General features: G+C 39.3%; 1 protein-coding gene across 1 annotated transcript in view; it reads left to right on the top strand.

Annotated features, from left to right (window-relative positions):
• snx29 (sorting nexin 29) overlaps positions 1–22,715 on the top strand; it is a 127,064-nt gene that overhangs the window by 95,124 nt on the left and 9,225 nt on the right. The window contains exons 19-20 of the mRNA XM_083904118.1: positions 3,994–4,134; positions 20,906–21,045. Of these exons, the coding sequence (XP_083760244.1) occupies positions 3,994–4,134; positions 20,906–21,045 (281 nt within the window). The remainder of the gene's footprint in view (positions 1–3,993; positions 4,135–20,905; positions 21,046–22,715) is intronic.

Here is a 22,715-nt window from a genome sequence, read left to right as displayed (position 1 = left end):
TAACATGATAAACAAGCTAAAACTACGCTATAATACACCAGAAATACACGCTAAAGCTATATAACAGGCTTAAACGGAAATGCATACATAACAATTATCAAATGCTAAATATAAAACATGCTAACACTACGCTACATAGTACACTAAAACACCCCTTACTAGCCAAATAAACCTAAGACACCTAAAGCAATTAATGTGTGCATATATAAATAGGTTAGTGTTTAAATATTTGCTGTACGGAGTGTTTATAGCTAATGCTATTGCTTTCAACTCTTTCAACCCTAGTTAAACAGTAAAATGACATGATAAACAAGCTAAAACTACACTATAATACACCAGAAATACACGCTAAAGCTATATAACATGCTTAAACGGAAATGCATACATAACAATTATCAAATGCTAAATATAAAACATGCTAACACTACGCTATATAGTATACTAAAACACCTCCTACTAGCCAAATAAACCCAAGACACCTAAAACAATTAATGTGTGTGTATATATATATATATATATATATATATATGTATATATATATATATATACATACATACATATATATATATATATATAAATAGGTTAGTGCTTAAATACTATAGAATGCTTCAGATTTTTGTCAAAGATAGAAGACGGAGTGTTTGCTGTTAGTCAGAAGAAGGGACTGCTGCTAGCTGTGTGTGTGTGTGCGCGGAGGCTAATGTGTTTCCATAAATAAGTGTTCCAATGAAACGGTGTAAAGTGGATTAACCTCGCTGTGCTGATACCGCCGTACTCGGTGAGCCATTTAAATGTGTGAGAAACTACAGACATTACGGGACCGATTTCATCGTCACACTCGCTAATGCAGCCCCTTAATGCGTCATTTTGACCCAGGAGATGACATGTGGCTCGAATAACACGCACTACATGAGGACTCTTTTTTTTTTTTTTCATGTTTTTAAAAGTATTGCCTGGTGCTTGAAGCAGGTGCTGAGGGTTCATCGTGGATGACAATAAATGTGAGGCAATTTATTCATTATTATTGGCTCAAGGTGCATTTCGGTCCAAGTATGAGCAGTGAAATTTAGGTCGTTTTCACACCCAATAATCCACTAGACTGGAGATAGCTAGAGAGTTTGCTTTCACACTTCACACTACCACGAAACTGCAACTATCGATTATTTTCATCGAGGTATCGTTTGAGCCATGAAAATGTCAATCAGTGTTTGTCAAACCTGGAAATGATGATGATTTCAAATGTCCTCATACCAAAATTATTCAGTTTTAATGATTTATTTGTTAAACAGAGCAAAGAAACCAGAAAATATTCACATTTAAGAAGCTGAAACAATCAGAAATCTTGAAAAAAAACTTCAAACCGATTAATCGATTATCAAAATAGTTGACGGTTCATTTAGTGATCGATTGCATCAGCTACACGCAACCTTTTGTATAACATATTCCCCTCCTCGCCTGAAGGTGGCGCTGCATCAAGGATTACTGAAGGAGAAGACAACTCAAACACATGAACAAGAAAAGTAGCTCATCTATGGGTTAACATCTGTTTCCGCCTCATTCTGTAAGAGTTCACAGTTGACCATTGACCGGTCTTGGTTGTGTTGTACCCACAATGCCCTGCGTTGTAGTCCACTTCCTGCATTTGGTTTGACTTTCGGTATCCCCAAACGAACCGGACTTTCCGAGCAAACAAACTCGGGTTCGATTAAGAACGCTGGTGTGAACGCAGCCTTAATCAATCATAGAATATTTAAAAGCACAGTTCCCAAGTTGAACAATAATATATAGAATACATTATATAGCTTAACTAATCGTTAGCCTAATAGCATATTTGCTTAAGTCATATTTGAACGTTTTCGGAAAACAAGAAAAAAACCACATTTGTTTAGCAAGCACATTGGTAAAGTTAGGCAGATATCACAATTACCAAAAAAATGACTCAGGCAATTGCTATTAGGCTAACGTTATATTTAAAGGCTTCACACATATGAGTAATTGCTCATTCTGGCCTTGACGTTAGCATGCCTGTCTTTGCACTGAATCTGGTTAGCATGCAAATGTGGATGCATGAGAATTCTTGTGTATAATGAATGAAATACTAATTAAACTTACATTCAATTCACTTACTTTTAGTTTTAGATGCCAAAGCCACTCAGTGACATTGACTGATTGACTTCCTTTTGTGTGCTTTATTAAAAGATGCAATCTCTTTCTTTAAAACTAAACATCTTAGTTCTGTTCTTATGAAGTAAACTTCGAAGTCCTGCAGGAGGCGTTCATTATGGCTCGTTTAGTCAGCACACGCACACACACACACACACACACACAAACCTTTCCTCTTAACTTGCAAAAAATAAATTTAGATGAGCGTCCACAGGTCAGAGGGAAAAGTGCTGAGGTAACAAGTCTCCAGTCTCCATTAATGCTCTTGTCTGCTTCCATCATGTCACTTTCTCAGAGTCTGGCCTTTGCTCTGGTGCGGTTGCGACTCGTAGAAAAGCAGATGCTTTGAAACATATGAGATTTTTCTGGACATCTCGTCAAACTTAAAGGTGCATTATGTAATAAATCTAAAGCAACGGATCGTAAAATCCTCCTAATATGTCACAGAGACTCAGGAATAATGTTCATATGAAATACTGAACTCACCAACAACAACAACAGTACAGCCAAAATATTTGCATTGAAAAAAATATTTTGCAGACTGCAAATCATGTTTATGTTTTGGCATGTGGCGCCACCTATCGCCATCTACCAATCATTGCAGTCAGTAGAGTCTCAGCTGCCGAGCAACCACGGGTTGTCACTTACAGTACGTCTGAGCTATAATGGCAGAGAAAACGTAACCTAAAAGACCTCGGTATTTTGAATTTGAGTGTAGTAACCGTTTTTGGCCACAATCTTACATATGGCGCCTTTAACCAAGACATCTATGGATATTTCATCAAATTGGAATCATTAAAAATGTGTTATTATATAACCCTAACTCTTATACTATACTATATGACTATAGCCATTGTTCTTACTTAGGTTCATAAATTTGTCACTGGACTAACTTAATGAAAGGACCTGGAATTATTTGAAGCTGAGCTATATTTATATTAAGTGATCATAGAGGTGATACAGTAGAAAAAGATGTATAAAGAAACAGTATTTCTTTGAAATCCATTTAAATGATGCTACATATTCCAGAGCTTTTCATTCAGCTGTTAATGTTAACTGTCATTTTTTTCCTCCTATCTTGTTATGGCATTCAAAGTGTCTAGACGTGCGTGTCAAGAAGTTTCAGCTGTCAGTCTCCCTGTAATGACCGTCTGTCTGTAAATGCCACATTTCTTCATGTTTGTGATAATCTCTCTTGGCTCTCATGTCCGTTTAATTGAGCGCAAAAAAAACGTAAAAAGAGTTCTGCTTTTGACCCTGAAAGCCAAGTAAAATCAGCGAGAAATCATCTCCTTGGGGTTTGTTGTCCGACTATAATGACAAACATTTAAAAAAAATCTTTGATTAGAAACACACAATACACCTTTTGTTTATGTTATTTTAGCGTGGTAGGGAGGGGGAAGTTAAAGCGAGGTACACTTGGTCGATTTTTCAATCAATCTTTGTATGAAGTCTATTTTTTGTGGTTGTGCGTTTTAAAAAAAAAAAAAATTTCATAAGCCATTCTGTTTTTTTTACCGTGAAAATTGAACCCAGCTCTTCTTTTTTTTGTGAGTTCTCTCTTTGTCATAATAGGCTCATCTTCCCCCTCCTCCTCTCTCCATCTCTGCTCCCCACTCTTTCCCTGAGTCTGAATAAAGCAGTTAATGGAGCATAGAAATAGTGGCAGCACAGTCACGTCTATCAACACAAGCTTTTCTCTGTAATGTGGGTGCGGCATGAAAGTGAAAATACTCATATTGTAAAACAAATATATGCAGCAAAAAAATGGCTTTGTGCAATTTTCCCAGCGTATTTGACGACTGAATTTCCTAATTTCCTTATCCTCAGGTGTATATACGTATCCTGGACAACGAGTGGAACGTGTACAGACGCTACACGGAGTTCAGGGAGCTCCACAACCACCTGAGAGCCAGGTTCCCACAGGTGGACGCCTTCAACTTCCCCCCCAAGAAAGCCATAGGGAACAAGGTGAGCTCACAGTTTATTTGTCCGACTCTTTGTCGACCATAAAGAGGATTTGAGTGTTTTTAAGCTGCAGCTGTATCTTCAGGTGATTTTTGTTGTTTGTTTGTTGGAGCTCTGTTTGGCATTTGTGTGCAGAAATGATGCTGGTTCCTTCTTTGGAACACAGGCTCTGTCACGCAATACTATCAGACATGACTGAGGAAGCATTTGTGTGTGTACATACAGCAGCAGGTTTTTTTTGGGGGAAAAGCATCCGTTTAGGGATGTTAGCTTAAAAGTGTGTCACGATATTCCATCATGTTATCGAAATAGTTAAAAAATTCATTAAAAATATTCCTTAAGAGGTTTGCAAATATTTTCAACAGATCCTTGTTCAGGGCAATGCCGACTATTATGATGGTAAATTTAAAATCATTCCGAGATACTTTTTGTTTTTGAGAAGAAAGTCAGCTCACTGTCAAAGTGCATCAGGGCATTTGGATAATTTCCTGATTTTCAAAAATTCAATAAAATTATTCCTTAAGAGGTTTGCAAATATTTTCAACAGATCCTTATTCAGGGCGATGCCGACTATTACAATGGTACATTTCAAGTCATTCCGAAATACTTTTTGTTTTTGAGAAGAAAGTCAGCTCACTGTCAAAGTGTATCAGGGCAAATGGATAATTTCACCGAATATCAATATAAAACAGTGTTTATTTTGAAATGGAACCATACAAAGTCTACATTTAGGATGCAAAATTATCCTGTTAACTTAAAAAATACATACAGTAATGCTTTTTTTGAATATAAAATTGCAAATTATATTGCGATATGATAATTTTTACACAATTGTTCTGATTTTCATCCGAATCACATATTTTAAAATGATAACTGTGGGATGTTTGTGCAGATCCAGTGCAGTTTTTTCAGTCTGTCGGGACAATATTTAATCTATAAAGGTAATTTTTTCGATTAATTGCTCAGCCCTAATTATAATTTGACATTAAGTCGTGAAATCAAATGAGAGGTCTCGAGTTTGAGACCTCTCCACTACATCCTAAACTCCATATTGGTTCAAAAATCTTAATTTTATTAACAGTATGTTAAATACAGTACGTAGCAAAGCAGATGTCGCTGTGTGTGTTCAGAGCAGCAGATTTAGCGACTCTTCAGTTTAACTCTTCTCCTCCATAAAAACACATAATCCCACCTGACTTAGTTTCTCCAGGTGTCATAAAAATTAACATCGGGCTATAAAAAAATCATATTGGCCTTTTAAACTCTCCGGAGCAAATGAAGCAGAGATCAGACGGCGTTAACCACTGCCACTTTCCCCGCGGGCAGTTTATCACTCTTTATCTCCTCTTTAATCTTCCTTTTCTTTCTCTCACACACTCCTCCAGCAAATAAAAGACATCTTCCACACCTCCATCTCCTCTCTTCTTCTCCATCTCCTTTATCCTTTCCTCAAACCTTTGGGAGGTAATTTGGTTCTGACCCTGATTCTCTGGCTGGTTAGATATGAAGCTGGCACAGCCAAAAGCCCCCCCCCCCTCCTCCACTTCCCTTCAAAGTCTGCACTTTCACGGCTAGTGTCTATCAGAGGCCCAGGCAGTCCCAGTCATTTTGCCCGGGAAAAGCTCTCTGAAAGCCCATTACATCACAGGTATGTGTGAATTATTGGTTTTCTTCATCTCCAGGAAAGTTCCCCCGCCTGTCCCTGCTGAAGAAAGCAGCCCTGATTTTCGTCTCTACCGAATTCTCCCCACAATCTCTTTCTGTAAACATCACAAAAAGATATTTAGTGATTTAGATGACAGATGCTGCCCATAAACCTTTTCTATTCATATATTTTTGCAGAGGAGTCCAGGTCCATTGAGGGAGAAAAGTCTCCTGAAGACGATCTTTTGTCACATCAACATTCTGAAAATGAATTCAACCTGAGTCACACATTCCCCTCCCCCCCCCCGACTTTGCTAATTTCAAGTTAAGCCTCGGTTGCAGAGATTCATTCACAAACTTTCCTTTTAATGGTGAACTTTATTAAATATGGAATTTTAATCGCATTTTTTAAATTTGAAATGCTTTTTTGGGGGAAAACATCCAACAACCTGGTCATTAACCCATAAACACCGAGCGCATTGCAGATGACACGTTTGCATCACCGTAATTTGTGCTATCGAAAACGTTTCAACAGTTTTTGAAAGATGCGAAGTTGCACGTCAAAGTCAAACGTGTGGCTATTATTTTGACGTCAGAGAGGAAAGAGTTGGAAAATGTGTTTTATGCTGTTCAAATTTAACATGCAAAACTTTTAGTTGCATCTTCATTTTAAATATTTAATACACTGTTTTTTATTGTTTTAATTTTTTTTAGCGTGCAGCGAATTGCAAATAACTGCCAGATATTGAGAGTTATTCTGAAAAAATGGACAAAAGCACTTACATTTTCTGGCCCTTTTTATGGTTAAATAAGCAAAAAAAAATGGAAGTCAATGCAGTGTGTTAGCTGTGCAAACCTGTGTGCGTGCGTGCGTGCGTGCATACAAAACAGAAATTTCTTTTGAAAAGGTTGTTCTTGTGTGAAACATTGCTCTTGTGTGTGTGTTTTGTGTGTGCACAGCTATGTTATTATACCTCGGCGGTGAGTCTCTGCGGCATGTTGTGTGTACTACCTTTATTTTATTTTATTTTTTTTCTTCTTCTCTGCGTGTTGTGTTTTAATGTAATCAGCGAGGCCTGCCGTGCTGAGTTTCCTCTGTTATTTCAGTCCAGTTGCTGTTTGCTCTCTGCGAGAACTTTGTAGTGTGTGTTGGCAGCGATGAGGACCCTCGTCTTCTTCAGGTGAAATGGAGAGCAGCGCTGCTCCTATCGAGCAAAACAAAGTTTACAGATATGAGTGAAAAGGGAGTTTATGTTATAGCCATAGTATAAAAAGTCTCAAAATGGCCTTCTTGGCTGTAACAAATCCCCTCATTTGCCACGTCTTCATGTTTTTGACCTCCCTCATCTGCTGCATTGTGTTTTCAGGGGGTTTGTAGAAATTGGCTAAATTCCCCTTTAAACTACAATAAGAGTTGGCAATTTAACCACAGGCTGCTGCTGCTGCTGCAGTTCAAATCCAATGTAGTGGTGAGTAAACGGGCATGACAGGAGAACATTTGCAGCTGTGTAAAGACTGCACTGCTTTCACGCACACAATCCTGTTCAGAAGGCAGACAAACAAGAGATGGAGCTGAAAGCAAACAAAGATGCAGGGTACTTTTAAAGGTCCGGTATGAAATAATTATGGAGCCTTTTCATTCACTTGTCCTCATCATTCACCTGTCCTCTGTCCTTGTCATTCAACTGTCCTCATCATTCACCTGTCCTCTGTCCTTGTCATTCAACTGTCCTCATCATTCACCTGGTCCTCATCATTCACCTGTCCTCATTATATTCACCTGTCCTCATTATATTCACCTGTCCTCATCATCATTCACCTGTCCTCATCATTCACCTATTCTCATCATTCACTTGTCCTCTGTCCTCATCATTCACCTGTCTTCATCATTCACCTGTCCTCTTCATCATTCACCTGTCCTCATCATCATTCATCTCTCATCATCATCATTCACCTGTCCTCATCATCATTCACCTGTACCCATCATTCACCTGTCCTCTTCTTCATTCACCTGTCCCCATCATCATTCACCTCTCCTCATCATCATTCACCTGTCCTCTTCTTAATTCATTTGTCTTCATAATTCACCAGTCCTCATCATTCACCTGTCTTTGTCATTCATTCATTCACCTGTCCTCATCATTCACCTGTCCTCTTCATCATTCACCTGTCCTCATCCTTCACCTGTCCTCTTCATCATTCACATGTCCTCTTCATCATTCACATGTCCTCTTCATCGTTCACCTGTCCTCATCCTTCACCTGTCCTCTTCATCATTCACCTGTCCTCATCATTCACCTGTCCTCTTCATCATTCACCTGTCCTCATCATTCACCTGTCCTCTTCATCATTCACCTGTCCTCATCATTCACCTGTCCTCTTCATCGTTCACCTGTTCTCATCATTCCCGGCCAAAGTTTCCTGTGCATTCATTTATTTATTTTTATTTAATTTTATTTTTGAATTCATGCCAACATTATTTCCACTCAGTAACAGGTGTGATCTAAAATGTAGTGAAGTACAGTACTTCCAGAAAAACATACTTAATTAAAAGTAAAAGTACTTTAAAAAGTACAAGTACACAAAAAAAAACCATCTCAATTACACTTATACTAGTATATAATAATTAATTACTTTCCACCTCTGCTACTTATTTCTCCATATTTCCACACGTCTATAGCTGCTGTCTTTTTCCTGCTTTCATTAACGACCGTACAGCACATGTCGTATTGACACGTACACACAGCGAGCAGAGAGATGACAGATAGAGAAACGTTAATGTGAGAAAGAGGGTGATGGTTTAACCGTGTAAGAGGAAACGAGACCTTCAAAGGCTGGAAGATCTGCTCTGCTCTGGTTAGACTGTCAGTGGAGATCAGGTAGCAGGGGAAACGCACTCACACACACACACCAAACACACACACACACACACTGTATTACATGCCAAGGACTCTTCTCACTTTCATCCCCGCCTGTTAACACTCACATGCACAGATTGGCAACTCAAAGAGCATCTGCTATGCTATGGATTTACATCGTAGGGAAACTTACGGTATGGGAAAATAGTTTGAGACGCACATGACTAAAGTGAGATTAGACTTCTTATATCAGAAAACCCGGTGATTAGTCTCTTTTTACTAATCTCCTGCGCTGTCAGGACTCGTCACGAAGTTCTGGCGAAGGTGAATCACAGAGTAATTATACCTGAGCGTCGGTTCATACGAATCGTTTTAAATCTGACGAGATATAAGGTTTTCCGCCGTGTCTGCGATGATTTCCTTCAACGTCCTCACAGGAAAAGAAACTAGATTCACACTGGATTACTTCTTCCATCACTGCATGTAGCTTTGAATTCCTCCCCAAAAAAAAAGAGAAGGTCTGATTTCCCTGCCTGTACAGAGTTTGTGCAGAAGCATGCCAAGACTACAGATACATGCTGCTTTGATATTTTAGTTACTGGTAGGCAGTGAGAGCTGCTTCATGCCCACATTTTCCAGGTCAAGCTGCACTGACATTTGATGGATGACTAAAGGTGTTTATGAAAAAAAAAAAACACACAGAGGGAATGAAGGTTTGGCTTTAACTCGTCCGTGTTTATCCTGTTTACGTTGAAGTTTGCGTTGACAGGTTAATGATTTGGAACGAGATGAATATCACAAGATTCTTCTCCTTCAAATGCTTTACAAAACACCTCAGATTCATTCTGTGGCTGTGTATCTTCGCCATTTGAGCACACAAGGATATTTACAGTTTACAGTATTTACAGACTTTTTAGTTTTTCCATGTGTGGCTCTGACTCCGTACCAGATTAAACAGTTGAGCGGCGTTGCTTTTGTTTTAGCGTTGAGGATTAATGATGGATGAAGACACGTCTTGCCTTTGATTTTCGACCTGTAATGTTAATGGCTGCTCATGCTGTGTTCACATGAAAGCCCGGTAGAAGTTACATGGGATTTTTTTTTTTTGGGAGCTGCTTAAAGTTTCTTTTTGAAATTGTGTCGTCTTTGAATTGAAGGACTTGTTCAATGTCTTCTAATGAGTAAACGCATAAAAACCAACGGACGAACAACTACAAAGACATTTTTGTGTCTTAATAAAGACATGGTACACTTTAAATCAAAGTAGCCAACCCAATGGCAACAAATTGGGCATTTAGACTTGTATTTATGTCTTATGTTATGAAGATCAAAGTTCGGTAAGAAAATTGAGATACATTTTTTTACATGGCAGGGTTGTTGGTGGTCTTAGCATTTCAGAAACCTGCTGATCTACTGGGATGTTCACACACAGAGATAGGGTCTACAGAGAGAAAATATCCAGTGAGCGGCAGCTTTCTGACGGTCAGAGGTCAGAGGAGAAGGACCAGGCTGGTTTGAGATGATAGAAAAGGCAACAACAGATTCCCCAAACCTTTGGTTGACATCAATTTCAAGGACTTTCCAGGACCAAGTCCCTCAAATTCAATGACTGAATGTTCTGACACAGCTGAAGATGGAGAGAGGGCAACTAGTTATTAAGAGCGCCTTCGCCCATGGCGTCCACTTTTATTGATGAAGTTATTGTCCTTGGGATCTTGGTCAAAGTCAGTCTTTGGTGAGTCAGAGATCTTTGGGATTTTCATTTCCCAGGCATCACGTCGTCAATTGCGCAATTGCGTTTCCTCTAGTGCTGGGCACGTTAACGCGTTTCCATGACGACTGACCAGAAAAAGACACGCGTGACGTTCCATGTTTACGTGACTCCCGATTGTTAAAATGACTCGCTGAAGTAACGCTAAACTTTAAAAACAGAGGCACACATACGCAGTACACAGGTACGCTGGTTATTTGTAGCGCTGCTCTTTTCGTTTAATAAACAGACCGCTCCAGTTCGACTGTAGAGGCGCGCTAACCGGCGCTAAACGAGCTAATGCAGCTAATGGAGTTAACTGGTGAACGGTGCCTGGACTCCGGTGTTGCGGCACGTAAACATGACCTCACGCGCATCTTTTTCCGGTCAGTCGCCATGGAAACGCGTCATGCGCTAACGTGCGCTAACGTGCGTAAACGTGCGCAAACCTAGTGCTAGTTTTTTCTACGTCGCAGAAAGACACCTAGTAATTACAACTTGACATTTGTTCTGTATAGTCTTCGTACATCGAGCAACAGTAGGTGGCGTCGTAACAAACAAGGGGAGACGTTTACCTAAATATCAACTTAACTTCTTTCTTGCGTTTGTTTTTCAAATTCATAAACTTTCAAGGATTTCAAGGTCCCGTGCGAATCCTGGCAACAGGAACTGAAAACACCACTTAGGTTTGCAGAAAATCATCTGAAATACTCCTACAACATGATATTTAGCAGTTTTATGAGCGATGACTGAATGTTGACAGCATGTGTGTGTGTGTGTGTGTGTAACATAAACCTTCATTAGCATTAGCGAGTGCGCCGCCCCTTAAATACCTATCTCTGTATAATTAGCAGGGATGTAAACACAGTCAGCGTTTTGACTCATCTCACTTGTCATGTCACAACAGCCGGGCGACAGACTTTGACCCGGTGACGGCGGCAGCAGCTGTGACTCAGCGAGGCCTTCGCCGCAGACACGTTGACTCACTTTGGTGCATCTTTGTCTTCGATAGCCGTTAATCAGCTAATGAGACGTTCTCTGCGAGCGGCGTCTCCCTGTGCTTTAGGCGAGACTGTCCAGCTGAATAAACCAACAAATACACACTATTTTACACGTCGTCTGTGACGGCTCCTAACCAGCTGATTTGTCAGAGGCTTGGCTCGGCACGCGGGGCTAAATATTCCCCAGTCGCGTCTGTCAAATTTGTTCAGATGCTGACGCTGAGAGTGAGAGGGGTCAGAATAACAACATCAAATTCTCACTGCCAGACCCCACGAGTGCAGCTGTCAGGAGTTTCTCGCCGCTCGTACCTCATCCAGATTTTATAACTCGTGTCCAACGATATTCCTTTTTGCTTGTTTTGCTTCTTTCTGTCCTTTCTGAGAATATCACTTTCTTTCATTTGCCCTCTTGTATCGCCGCCTCTCTCCGGGCTCAATGAAGTCACTCATGCGCCCAGAGCTTTGATAAAAACAGTTTTTTTTTTGTATCCGTCTCTCTTCTATTTCATTTTATATAAAAAAGCAAAATTGAAGGCACTGTGGTTTTTCGTCTCCCAGGAGCGAAAGAGTAAAAGTAAATAAATGAATATTTTCTTAGTGAGCAATGAGTCAGCGCAGTGTTGTCAGTTTTTGTTAAGTCTTAAGTGTGAACAGGTGCTGTTCGTATATGCTTAGTGTTGTTTAAAGTTAACGTTTCAAACAGAACTTTGCTCTCAAATAAGAGTGTGATCTAAAGCTTTTTCAGCTTCACTTGTAAATATCAACAGCTGTCCGTAACTTTCAAACCATTGTCAAATGAGTTTACTCACAATGCTGATTAAGCCTGTTAGCGCCACATGACTCCCTCTGTGTTTCTCAACAACACAGACTGATGTGTTTTACATCACGACAGTACCACTTTTTTGTGTCTGATACCGATATCGCTAACTCTGATACCGATATTAGTCCCATACAGTCATTTTAGACCATTTATGAACGTATGAAGCCGTTATCAACACATTGTGCTGAGTCATTTCAAAGACATAATTCTCCAACTGTGTAACAGATATTGGTGATATCGGTATCGGCAGATACTCCGATTTGTGATACCAGTATTTGGCAGATACTTGAGTTCCGGCAGGTACTCTAGTTTGTGATATCGGCAGATACTCAAGCTTGTGACATTGGTATCAGTATATATTCGAGTTTGTGATATCGGCAGATACGTGAGTTTGTGATATCGGTATTGGCAGCTACTCAGATTTGCAATTTCGGTATCGGCAGATGTTCGAGTTTATGATATCGGTAGATATTCAAGTTTGTGATATCGGTAGATACTCGAGTTTGTGATATTGGTAGATACTCGAGTTTGTGATATTGCATCAGCAGATTTTCGAGTTTGTGATATCGGTAGATATTCGAGTTTGTGATATCGGTAGATACTCGAGTTGTTGATATTGGTAGGTACTCAAGTTTGTGATATCGGTATCGGCAGATTTTCGAGTTTGTAATATCGGTAGATATTCGAGTTTGTGATATCAGTAGATACTCAAGTTTTTGATATTGGTAGGTACTCAAGTTTGTGATATCGGTATCGGCAGATGTTCGAGTTTGTGATATCGGTAGATATTCGAGTTTGTGATATCGGTAGATACTCAAGTTTTTGATATTGGTAGGTACTCAAGTTTGTGATATCGGTATCGGCAGATGTTTGAGTCTGTGATATCGGTAGATACTAGAGTTTGTGATATCGGTAGATACTCAAGTTTTTGATATCGGTAGATACTAGAGTTTGTGATATCGGTAGATACTCAAGTTTTTGATATCGGTAGATACTAGAGTTTGTGATATCACTATCTGCAAATTCTAACATTTTTTAAGAATTTTCTGCCAATTTGTTGACCAGACTCGTTTATTAATTGAGAAAATACAAAATAATAAGTTTATCACAGGCCTTCATTTGTTGGTTTTTGGTGAGATAATTTATCGTCCTCTCAGGCAACATTGTCAACATTGTCGTACCACAGTGAATGCTGTGCGTTTTATTGAAGACAGCGGGGCAGGCTGAAGTGATGATTTCCAACCACTATCCTTAACAGTGATCTATAACACAGTAACACGTCATTACACAGATGATATTTGACACGAGGGAATAAAGGCAAGATGAGAACCGTGAGTCAAATAATGTCTTCTTCAACACTCAGTAAAGGACGTGTTTAAAGTAAATTTACAACAACGGCTGCGAGACTTTTAGCTTTTGTCATCATTTAAACAAGAGTAACATTAAATCACAGCAGAAAGACGGCACTTAAACAACCACCGTACGCCCTCAGCCGCTCCGTAAAAAAAGAGACGTATAGAAAAGTGCCAAGGCCGTGCTGATTAATTAATCACACACTACAAAGTGAATTATTAACCAGTCGTATAGTGCTGTACGTTGTGTTTCACATACGCAATGCAATATACATGTTTTTACGCTTTTAATTATGACGAGAAGACAATGTGGAGATCGTATATGAGCGTTCCTGAACTGTCTGTGATGTTTTATGTATGGTCAGGACCACACTGTGGATTAGTGTGGGTTCGAACGCAGGCTCTTCAGCCGCGCTCTCGTCCAGTGTGGGCCGACCTGCTGGAGATGGCGTTGACCTTGTTTTCTCGTCAGCGCGCATCGACGCACACTCCACTCTCATTTGAGTGAAGTGGGCCGCAGGATGAATTTGCTGTTTAAATTTGGTGACCTGAGGGGATTCAGTGTTTTATTTTCCAGGACATGGCGACCCGGACCTTAGAACAAACTGCGTTATTGTCTTAGATCGACTAAAACCAGACTTTTTAAATACATGTTAACATGTGAGTGTGATTGAAATTGTACTAAATGGAAATTGTCAAAGTCAGACTAACACATTCAGAAACTTCTGCACCTCAGTTTTCACTCTCGACTAACCCTGGATTTCCACTGGACGCGGAACGGCAGCGTCCCAGAAGCGGCTTGCCTCGCCGCAGCGCTATCGATAGGAATCAGTTCTATTTTTTCCGTTGCCGCTGCTGAACCTCGTAAAATTTCAACGAAGCAGTTTGCACCAGACAGGAAAAGCGACACAGAATCAAAGCAAAACATTTCCGCCCCCCCTTCAAAATAAAACACAATACGCAGGTCACAATACGCAGGTCACGACTTCACATCAACATTACGTCGTGACCAGTGCTGCCAGGTAAACAGTTAATTAATCAGAGCGTCTCTGAGAGTCATAATGTACGACGAGAGACTGATTGTTGAAGTGGAGTGGAGTTCTTCCACATCAGAGAATGAAAGAAGCTGTGTTGTTGTTGTTTCCTTTATACACACAGTCTATCGCTGGATCTCGCGAACTCGCGTCCGTTTGAGATTATTGCCCGATCTTCCGTGAATACCACTGGCTCCCAAGGCTCCGCGCCGCCGCCGTCGTTCCGCGTCCAGTGGAAATCCAGGGTAATTCCTGGAAATAATGATAGAAGAAGCTGGTGCACAGTAAAATAAGACAACAACGACAAACACACAGGCTGGTAAATAGTTTTGGACTGAGAAGGGAACACAAGGCTCACAATTAGCTGCAAGCTAAACCTGAAAGCAGTGTTGCCAACTCTTCAGTCAGGAAATAAGCCATTTGCTGTGCTAAAAGTCACTAAATGACATCATCACCTACTTTGCATAATGTACCATGTGTATCTAATTGTAATGGATGCTTTAAGAGAGAGGAATATCGTTGTACACCATAAATAAACATGTTTAGAACTACAAATTAACATTCTTCTGTTGATTCTTGTGAATATCAGTGTCCAAAAGTCTCTAATAACACTAGAAAAAGTCACTAGATTTGTCGCCATGGTTGTCTGATTGAATACTCGCTAAATATAGTGCTAAAGTTGGCTAAGTTGGTGCCTAAAAACCAGCTAATACTAACAAGGTGAAAAGGTAAATGTATCACCGCCTAGAATAGATGGACGGCCTTAATTAAATAAATCGATTCCCTATTTGTTTACAGGGAAAAGGAGGATAAGAGTACCTTGATGTGTAATTCCATCACACATCGTCCTCGTATGCCGTCTTGGTCTCTTTCTGCTGTGGAAAAATAAAGCAAATAAAATAAGCGCACATGCGTAATTAAGCAGAATCAAGATTTCTGTCTAAAGCATTAAGTAAAAAAAGGTTCTCAATACTATAAAGGTTTTGAGTAACTTTTCACTTCTCCAAGTGTTTTGTTGAAAGGCAACATTTTGCAGTTGTGATATTTGTGTGTTTTTTCTCCCTCCCTCCCTCCCTCCATCCATCCATCCATCCCTCACCGTTGAGTAGTTTATACGCGTCTGTAAATGTACTGAAACGGTTGTGGAAACACTGATACACGTGTGACTACTTTACGCTTCTCTTCCGTTGACAGCTCTCCTCTCTCTCTCCGCTTATCTGCTCTCTTTCTGGAAAGTGACATTTAGCAGCGGTGCGTGTGCGCGTACATGTGCGTGCGCGTGTGCGTGCACGTGCGGCACAAGTACATCACATCCCTCTCCCTGTCATTATACGAGACCATTTCATGATCCTATATTATGGCACATTTTGCGCTCATGACGGTCAAATACAGGCTCTGATAAGAACGCTCACACAGGAGGAAACGTGACTTATCTTCTAGCACGAGAACCCGTGATGTTTGTGACGTCCGTAGGTGAAGTGGAATGTTGGAAGTTAAATGAATTATATACCAACCAAGTTATTACAAGAGGATTATTGATTATCTCTTTTTTGTTCTGTGTGTGTTCTTTGTTCTCAGATTCAGATTTCGCTTTGTTTTGTCACAATAATTCAGCCTTATATTGAGTGAATTATACCCACAAACAACAACACACACAGGGTTTTCAGTAACAAGTTTAACTTTTCTGCTTCTTAAATGTGAATATTTCCCTGTTTCTTTGCTCCATTTAAGAAAGAAATCATTCAAACTGAATCATATTGGTTTATGGACAAAACAAGACATAAGAGAACATCGTTATTTCCAGGTTTCGTAAACATTTATCAACATTTTCTGACATTTTACCGACCAAACAAGTACTCGACAGATGAATCCAGTACTAGTTGCAGCTCTACTGCACAATGTTTGTTAAACTTATACTTTTACTTACACCTTATTCTTGTTTACAATGAGTTACATAAGTATGAATGTAATACAGTATATGGTAAATTATAAAAAACAAAGTGAGTCACTGTCTTCATAAGGACGGTGCAGCTTCTCGATGCCGTCTGCGGATTTATGTCCGTCCATTAAGAGACAGAAATAGTTTATGACGACGTTCACACAAAGTCACGCTCGCCTCCGTGTCTCGTATCTGCTTATACGTGCACTTCCTTATTATGATGAACAATAACAGACTGCTTTAGGCTTCATGTCATATCAGTGTGGCAGCGTTGAGACAGCTGCGTGCAAAGAGACAGATGTAATGGGACTGAATCAGCCTCGCACCTGTATCAGGAGATGGCACAACAACAGGAGACACACACACGGTCTCGCTCAGCTCTTCTTCCATCGCTGCACACACGCACACACACACATTCTTGTACTTGCGGCATACTGAGGACCAGCATTTCCACTTTATAAATCAACACAATTACAAATATCTACTTCATGAATGACATCTACAAAGAACTCCTGGTTGCAGTACCATAAAATGTCTGCAGGTGGAGCCCCAGAGCAAAAAAGGGCTGGAAAACTTTTTCGATTTTATTGTATTTTTTAAATTTTTGGTCCAACATTTACAAAGACGTCATACTATACTATGTCGACCAAAATTTAAAAAAGAATTTGACACAAATTTTTTTGTCCAAAATTTGACAAAAACGTCATTCTATACTATGTCGTCCAAAATTTGAAAAAAAAAATGTACCCAAAATTTGAAAAAAAACAATTTGGTCCAAAATTTGAAAAAAAAAAATTTGGTTCAAAATTTGAAAAAAAAAATTTGGTTCAATATGTGAAAACAAAATTTGGTCCAAAATTTGAAAAAAAAAATTTGGTTCAAAATTTGAAAAAAAAAATTTGGTCCAAAATTTGAAAAAAAAAATTTGGTCCAAAATTTAAAAAAAAAAATTTGGTCCAAAATTTAAAAAAAAAAATTTGGTCCAAAATTTAAAAAAAAAAATTTGGTCCAAAATTTGAAAAAAAAATTATGGTCCAAAATTTGAGAAAAAGTCGTCCAAAATTTAATTTTTTGACAAATTGAGTATAGCATATTATAGCAACCTAAGGAAGTGATTTCAATGAAAACAAAGTGAGGACTGGCCAAAATGTCCTCACTCCGTAAAAATTAGCTCACTTTGTTGGTTTAAAACCCTCACTGGTCCTCAGTATGCTGCAAGTACAAGAACACACACACACACACACACACACACACACACACACACACAGGGTGGAGGATGAGATGAATGTGTCACGATGTCCATTAGTGTTATTATCACTGCTGTGACATCCGTGGAGGCAGAGTCAGAGGGCGCCCCCCATCCCCCCCCCCTCGTTGTGCCGGGCATAGCGTGAAACCCACACTGGCGTACACAGTCTCTTTTAGTCGGCGTGAAGTAGAGAGTTGAGTTTCCTCTCGCACTGAAAGCACTGTACATTTATGAGGGTAGGATAGTGGAGCTCTTATCCCGCTTTCTGCTGGTTTTAAAACTGTAAATCCAGTCTTTACTGGAGGTGAAATACATGATATTTACCTGCTATTTCAATCAGCTCTGCTTGGACCTGGTGAGATTTTTATGCAGTGCTTTGTTTTCATAGTTTAAAATAAAATAATATATATATATATATATATATATGAAGTCTAATAAAAGAGATGGATTTGGCATGCGGTGCAGTTAGTTCTAAAAATAAACGCCATATGCTGTTGTGTATATCACGCTTGTTGCTAGTTAGGCTTTCATTCATTCATCTTTTACCACTTTATCCTCTCAATTATACATATTTATATATACGTGTATGTATATATGTGTGTATATGTATGTATATATGTATACGTATACATATATATATATATATATATATATCACAGGGACACATATAGAGACAAACAACCATCATTTCCACACTGATACAGGTAAACTTAGAGTGTATTTTAATAATTTTCTCATTTGTATTTTGTCGTGTTGCAAGAAATTCTTCATCATAAATTAATAATAGTCAAAACTGGACAGTTTAAAAATACTTTAATGTGCAGATTTGCTGTTAATTATGCACCTGTGTCATCAGTGTAGAACAGGTTAACACTGTGGTGTAATTGAGTGGTAAATTGCTCTTTTAAAAAAAATATCACATTTTCTTATCTTTTTCTTCAACAACTTTAATTAATTCCCCTGATAATCTCGTTCTCTCTTAATCAACCCAAAACTAATGGACTGTGAGTGCAATGCTCTGATTTTCACCTCTCTGTAACTGCTGTTTTTTTATTCGTATTTTTGTATTAATTGGAGCTGAAACTAACGATTATTTTCATAATCAATTAATCGAGTAATCGGTTGATCCATAAAATGTCAGAAAAAGTGTTTGTTAAACCTGGAAATTATGATATTGTCGAACATCAAACCAAAATGATTCACTTTTCATGATTTTCATGAGGAAATGAAGAAAATATTCACATTTAATGAGCTGAAACAATCAGAAATCTTGTTTTAATCATGAAAAAAGCTTCAAACCATTTAGGTTAATTAACCCTTTAAGGTTCTACCCAACCATTTGGTCGACCACACTTTAAAGGTGAAGTAAGTAGTTTATAGTGCCATCTAGAGGAGAGGCTGAAATTTACAAAAACAAACTGCTCCTCTGCTCACCCCCTCCCTTCCCTGAGCGCTACGGTATCCTCAGCTCGTCTAATGTCGTCCTCGTCGTTTTTCTCCGTCTCAGCAGATGAGGTTCGTGAGGCTACAAGTAAAGCGACGCTTGATTTGTTCTCTCGCGTTTGTCCTTGCAGGCTCCGGTAGAAACATGGCTGAAGTTTGAACGTCATCCCCACGGACTTCGGGTGTGTTAATATTTATTAAGCAGGAGTAATGTTTATCGCCTGGAGAGGTCGATCAATGACTGTGAAACTAACTCAGCTTTGTGTTAAAAGCTTCACACAAGTGAGAATTGGATTTTGACACAGTTTCTTTTGTGGATGCAGAGAGATTTCAACAAAGTGTCCCTTTGTTTTTGTCTTGTGTGTGTTGTGTTGTGTTGTGTTGCGTTGTGCTGCAGACAAAACCACAACCAGTTCATTATTTTTTTTATTATTATTATTATTTAAGACGAGACAAATTCACTTGGGTGTCGGATCAAAAGAGAAGCTTTGGATTGAAAACAAGGGAAGTGTTGGCCTCCCCTCTGTCGCTGTTTGTTCCAGACTCAAGCACCTGAGAGTAACACGGAGCACTGGCCAGGCTTTTGTTGTCAGCCTTGCTGGACAAAGATTAGCTCTCCTCACAGCGGCCATGTGGCCCTCTGCCTTCACTCTCTCTCTCTCTCTCTCTCTCTCTCTGACTGCTCAAATCTCCAGAACACACAGCTCAAAAACGGCACACTTAGATCTGGTCTTTGGCATTGAACTCACAGACATATTTCAGAAAATAATCGAAAAAATAACAAAGAACAATCATTCTACAGTCACACGCCATGATATCAGAGTATGTTTTTTAAATTTTTTTTTATTGCCTTAAGGCAGCATGTAGTTCACCTGCCTTGGCCTTGATCTAAACACCTTTCACGTCACTCACCAGTGATGAGTTCTCTGACCTCAAACATCATTTTGCCGCAGGTTGAAAAGAAGAAACGGTGGACCTTTATATATATTTATATATATATATATATATATTTATATATAATGCAGAAGTGGCTGCAAAAAGAGTTCTTTGCAAATCACATTTATTAAAGTCTTGTTTTATATAATTTTGCCAGTTATCATCTCTGGAAAACATTCACTTATCGGAACCATAAATAGAAAATTAACATATGGAGCAATATTCAGTATAAATGTATGAAGTTATGGTTCATAGAATAAACAAAGTTTTGAATCTTGTTTGCTAGAAGGAAGAAGAAGAAGGGAGAGATGATTATTTTGGATGCAAAATGTTATATTTACTCAACTATGTTCAATTCAAACTTGAGACAAGCTGTCATAATAAGTTGATTAATTGTTCTGAACCAAAACTTAAACAAAACCCACATTATAATAATAATAAATAAGTGAATTCTCCAAAATCTGAACACAAAAGTCTCATATTATAGGTTTGCCAAACTAAAATAATACACTCAGCAGAAGCAGCACTTAATTTGGCTCGACTGATAATGTTTTTTAAGCTTGGATTATGTGTTTCCACAAAGCTTTTGATGATAATGTCTCACAAACTCTAAAAAATTAAAGCTCCTTAGATCTGAGGGGATCTACAAAGTTGTTTTATTCTCTCATCGCTTTAATATTCATTTTCTTTGTTGTATTATTATTATTATTATTATTCTAATGTGCGTTGTCTCTCCGTCTGTCTCCAGGACGCCAAGTTTGTGGAGGAGAGGAGGAAGCAGCTGCAGGGTTACCTCCGCACGGTCATGAACAAACTGGTCCAGACGCTGCCGGAGTTCACAGCCTGCCCGACCAAAGAGGCCCTGCTGTCTCTGCTGCCTTTCTGTCTGTAAGTGGACGCACACTGGCTTTTATGTGAGCATGTGCCTGATGCATGATGGGAGATCAACGTAGGATTGATCTCGAGATTGATCTTGAGAATGAAAACCAGGGAATTTAAGTCAATCTCTACTCATCTTTATACATCATGACCAGGTTTTAGCCGGTTGTCTTTAAATCTTGTTTATTTTCGTTGGCTTTTAACCCAAAACGAGTTGTTTCTTATGTGTGTTTTAGCTTCTTTTCTTATTTTTCTGTCGTATTATGCTTCTTGGTAACACTTTAGATTAGGGAACACATTCACCATTAGCTAGGTGCTTACTAACATGCATATAAGTAGCATACTAGCCCTTTATTAGTAAATATTAAGCACGTATTAACACCTTATGTAGGGAAAGAATAGTAGAATAAGGTTATGTAGAATGTGTTCCCTAAGATTAAGTGTTAGCTGCTTCTTTTATTGGCTTTTATGTGCGTCTTTTAGCCCTCATTAGTCCTCTTATTGTTGAATTGTGTATGTGCTGCACTTTGGTCCACCCTGTGGCACAGGTGTCAAACTTCCGGCCCGCGGGCCATATGCGGCCCCCCAATAGATAACATGTGGCCCCCCACTTAATATTATGTTATAATGATCATGGCCCACAAACTCACCGTCTTTTAAACACAGTGTGTAGCTGAGGCACAGCTGCCAGCGAGGTGACACAGTATAATATAATATATGTTTATAGCAATATTAGCAAAGTTGTCATTTCTTCCACGATACAGGAAGTGCCCTATAACTTCGGCATTTCCTGAAACTTGGTGGGAAGACCATGGCCTCAACTCAACAGGAAGTCGGCCTTTTTGAATTTTGGCATCCATTTTGGCGATACATATCTACGTAGGAAATCTACGTATGTTGCTACAAATCTACGTACGTTCCTACCAATCTATGTAGGAGCAATGTTAGCTAAGTTGTCAAAAGGTTTTGCGAATTCAAAACGGCGTGACCATAGCAACCCTTGGTGAATTTCGACCATTCGCCACGATACAAGAAGTGCCCTATTACTTCGGCATAGATTGAGTTCCACCGAATTTCCCGAAACTTGGCGGGAAGACCATGGCCTCAACTCAACAGGAAGTCGGCCTTCTTGAATTTGGCATCCATTTTGGCGATTTGCAAATCTATGTATGTTCTTAGAAATCTTACGTATGTTCCTACAAATCTACGTAGGAAATCTACTTATGTTCCTACAAATCTACCTATGCTCCTACAAATCTATGTAGGAGCAATGTTAGCAAAGTTGTCGAAAGGTTTTGCTGATTCAAAACGGCGTGACCATGCCAACCCTTGGCGAATTTCAACCGAATTTTGCCTTCCATTTTGACTATTTGCACCCTACGTAAATGAGCTAGACGCATCGAAAAGTTGTTGTAAGTTGTTTTTTTCTCCACTTTTTGTTCTCTAGGCCGGCCCCCCTGTTGACCACACTAGACGTTCATTGGCCCCCCCCATTGACTTTGACACCCCTGGCCTAAGGGAAGGGTACCGAAAAATGGAACGGTTGTGGCGTGTTATTTTGCGACTATTCCTAATGGAAACGGAAAATAATCTGTACCGTACCGAGCTATAACGACTTGCATGTGCCTCACCTCACAAATGGCTCTGTGACTTGGGCACAGGAGAGTGCGGCTACAGCC

Source organism: Microchirus variegatus (genome assembly GCF_963457635.1).
Source record: "Microchirus variegatus genome assembly, chromosome: 17".
NCBI lineage: Eukaryota > Metazoa > Chordata > Actinopteri > Pleuronectiformes > Soleidae > Microchirus > Microchirus variegatus.
The sequence above is the reverse complement of the archived record's forward strand: the minus strand, read 5'-3'. Positions and strand labels throughout refer to the sequence as shown.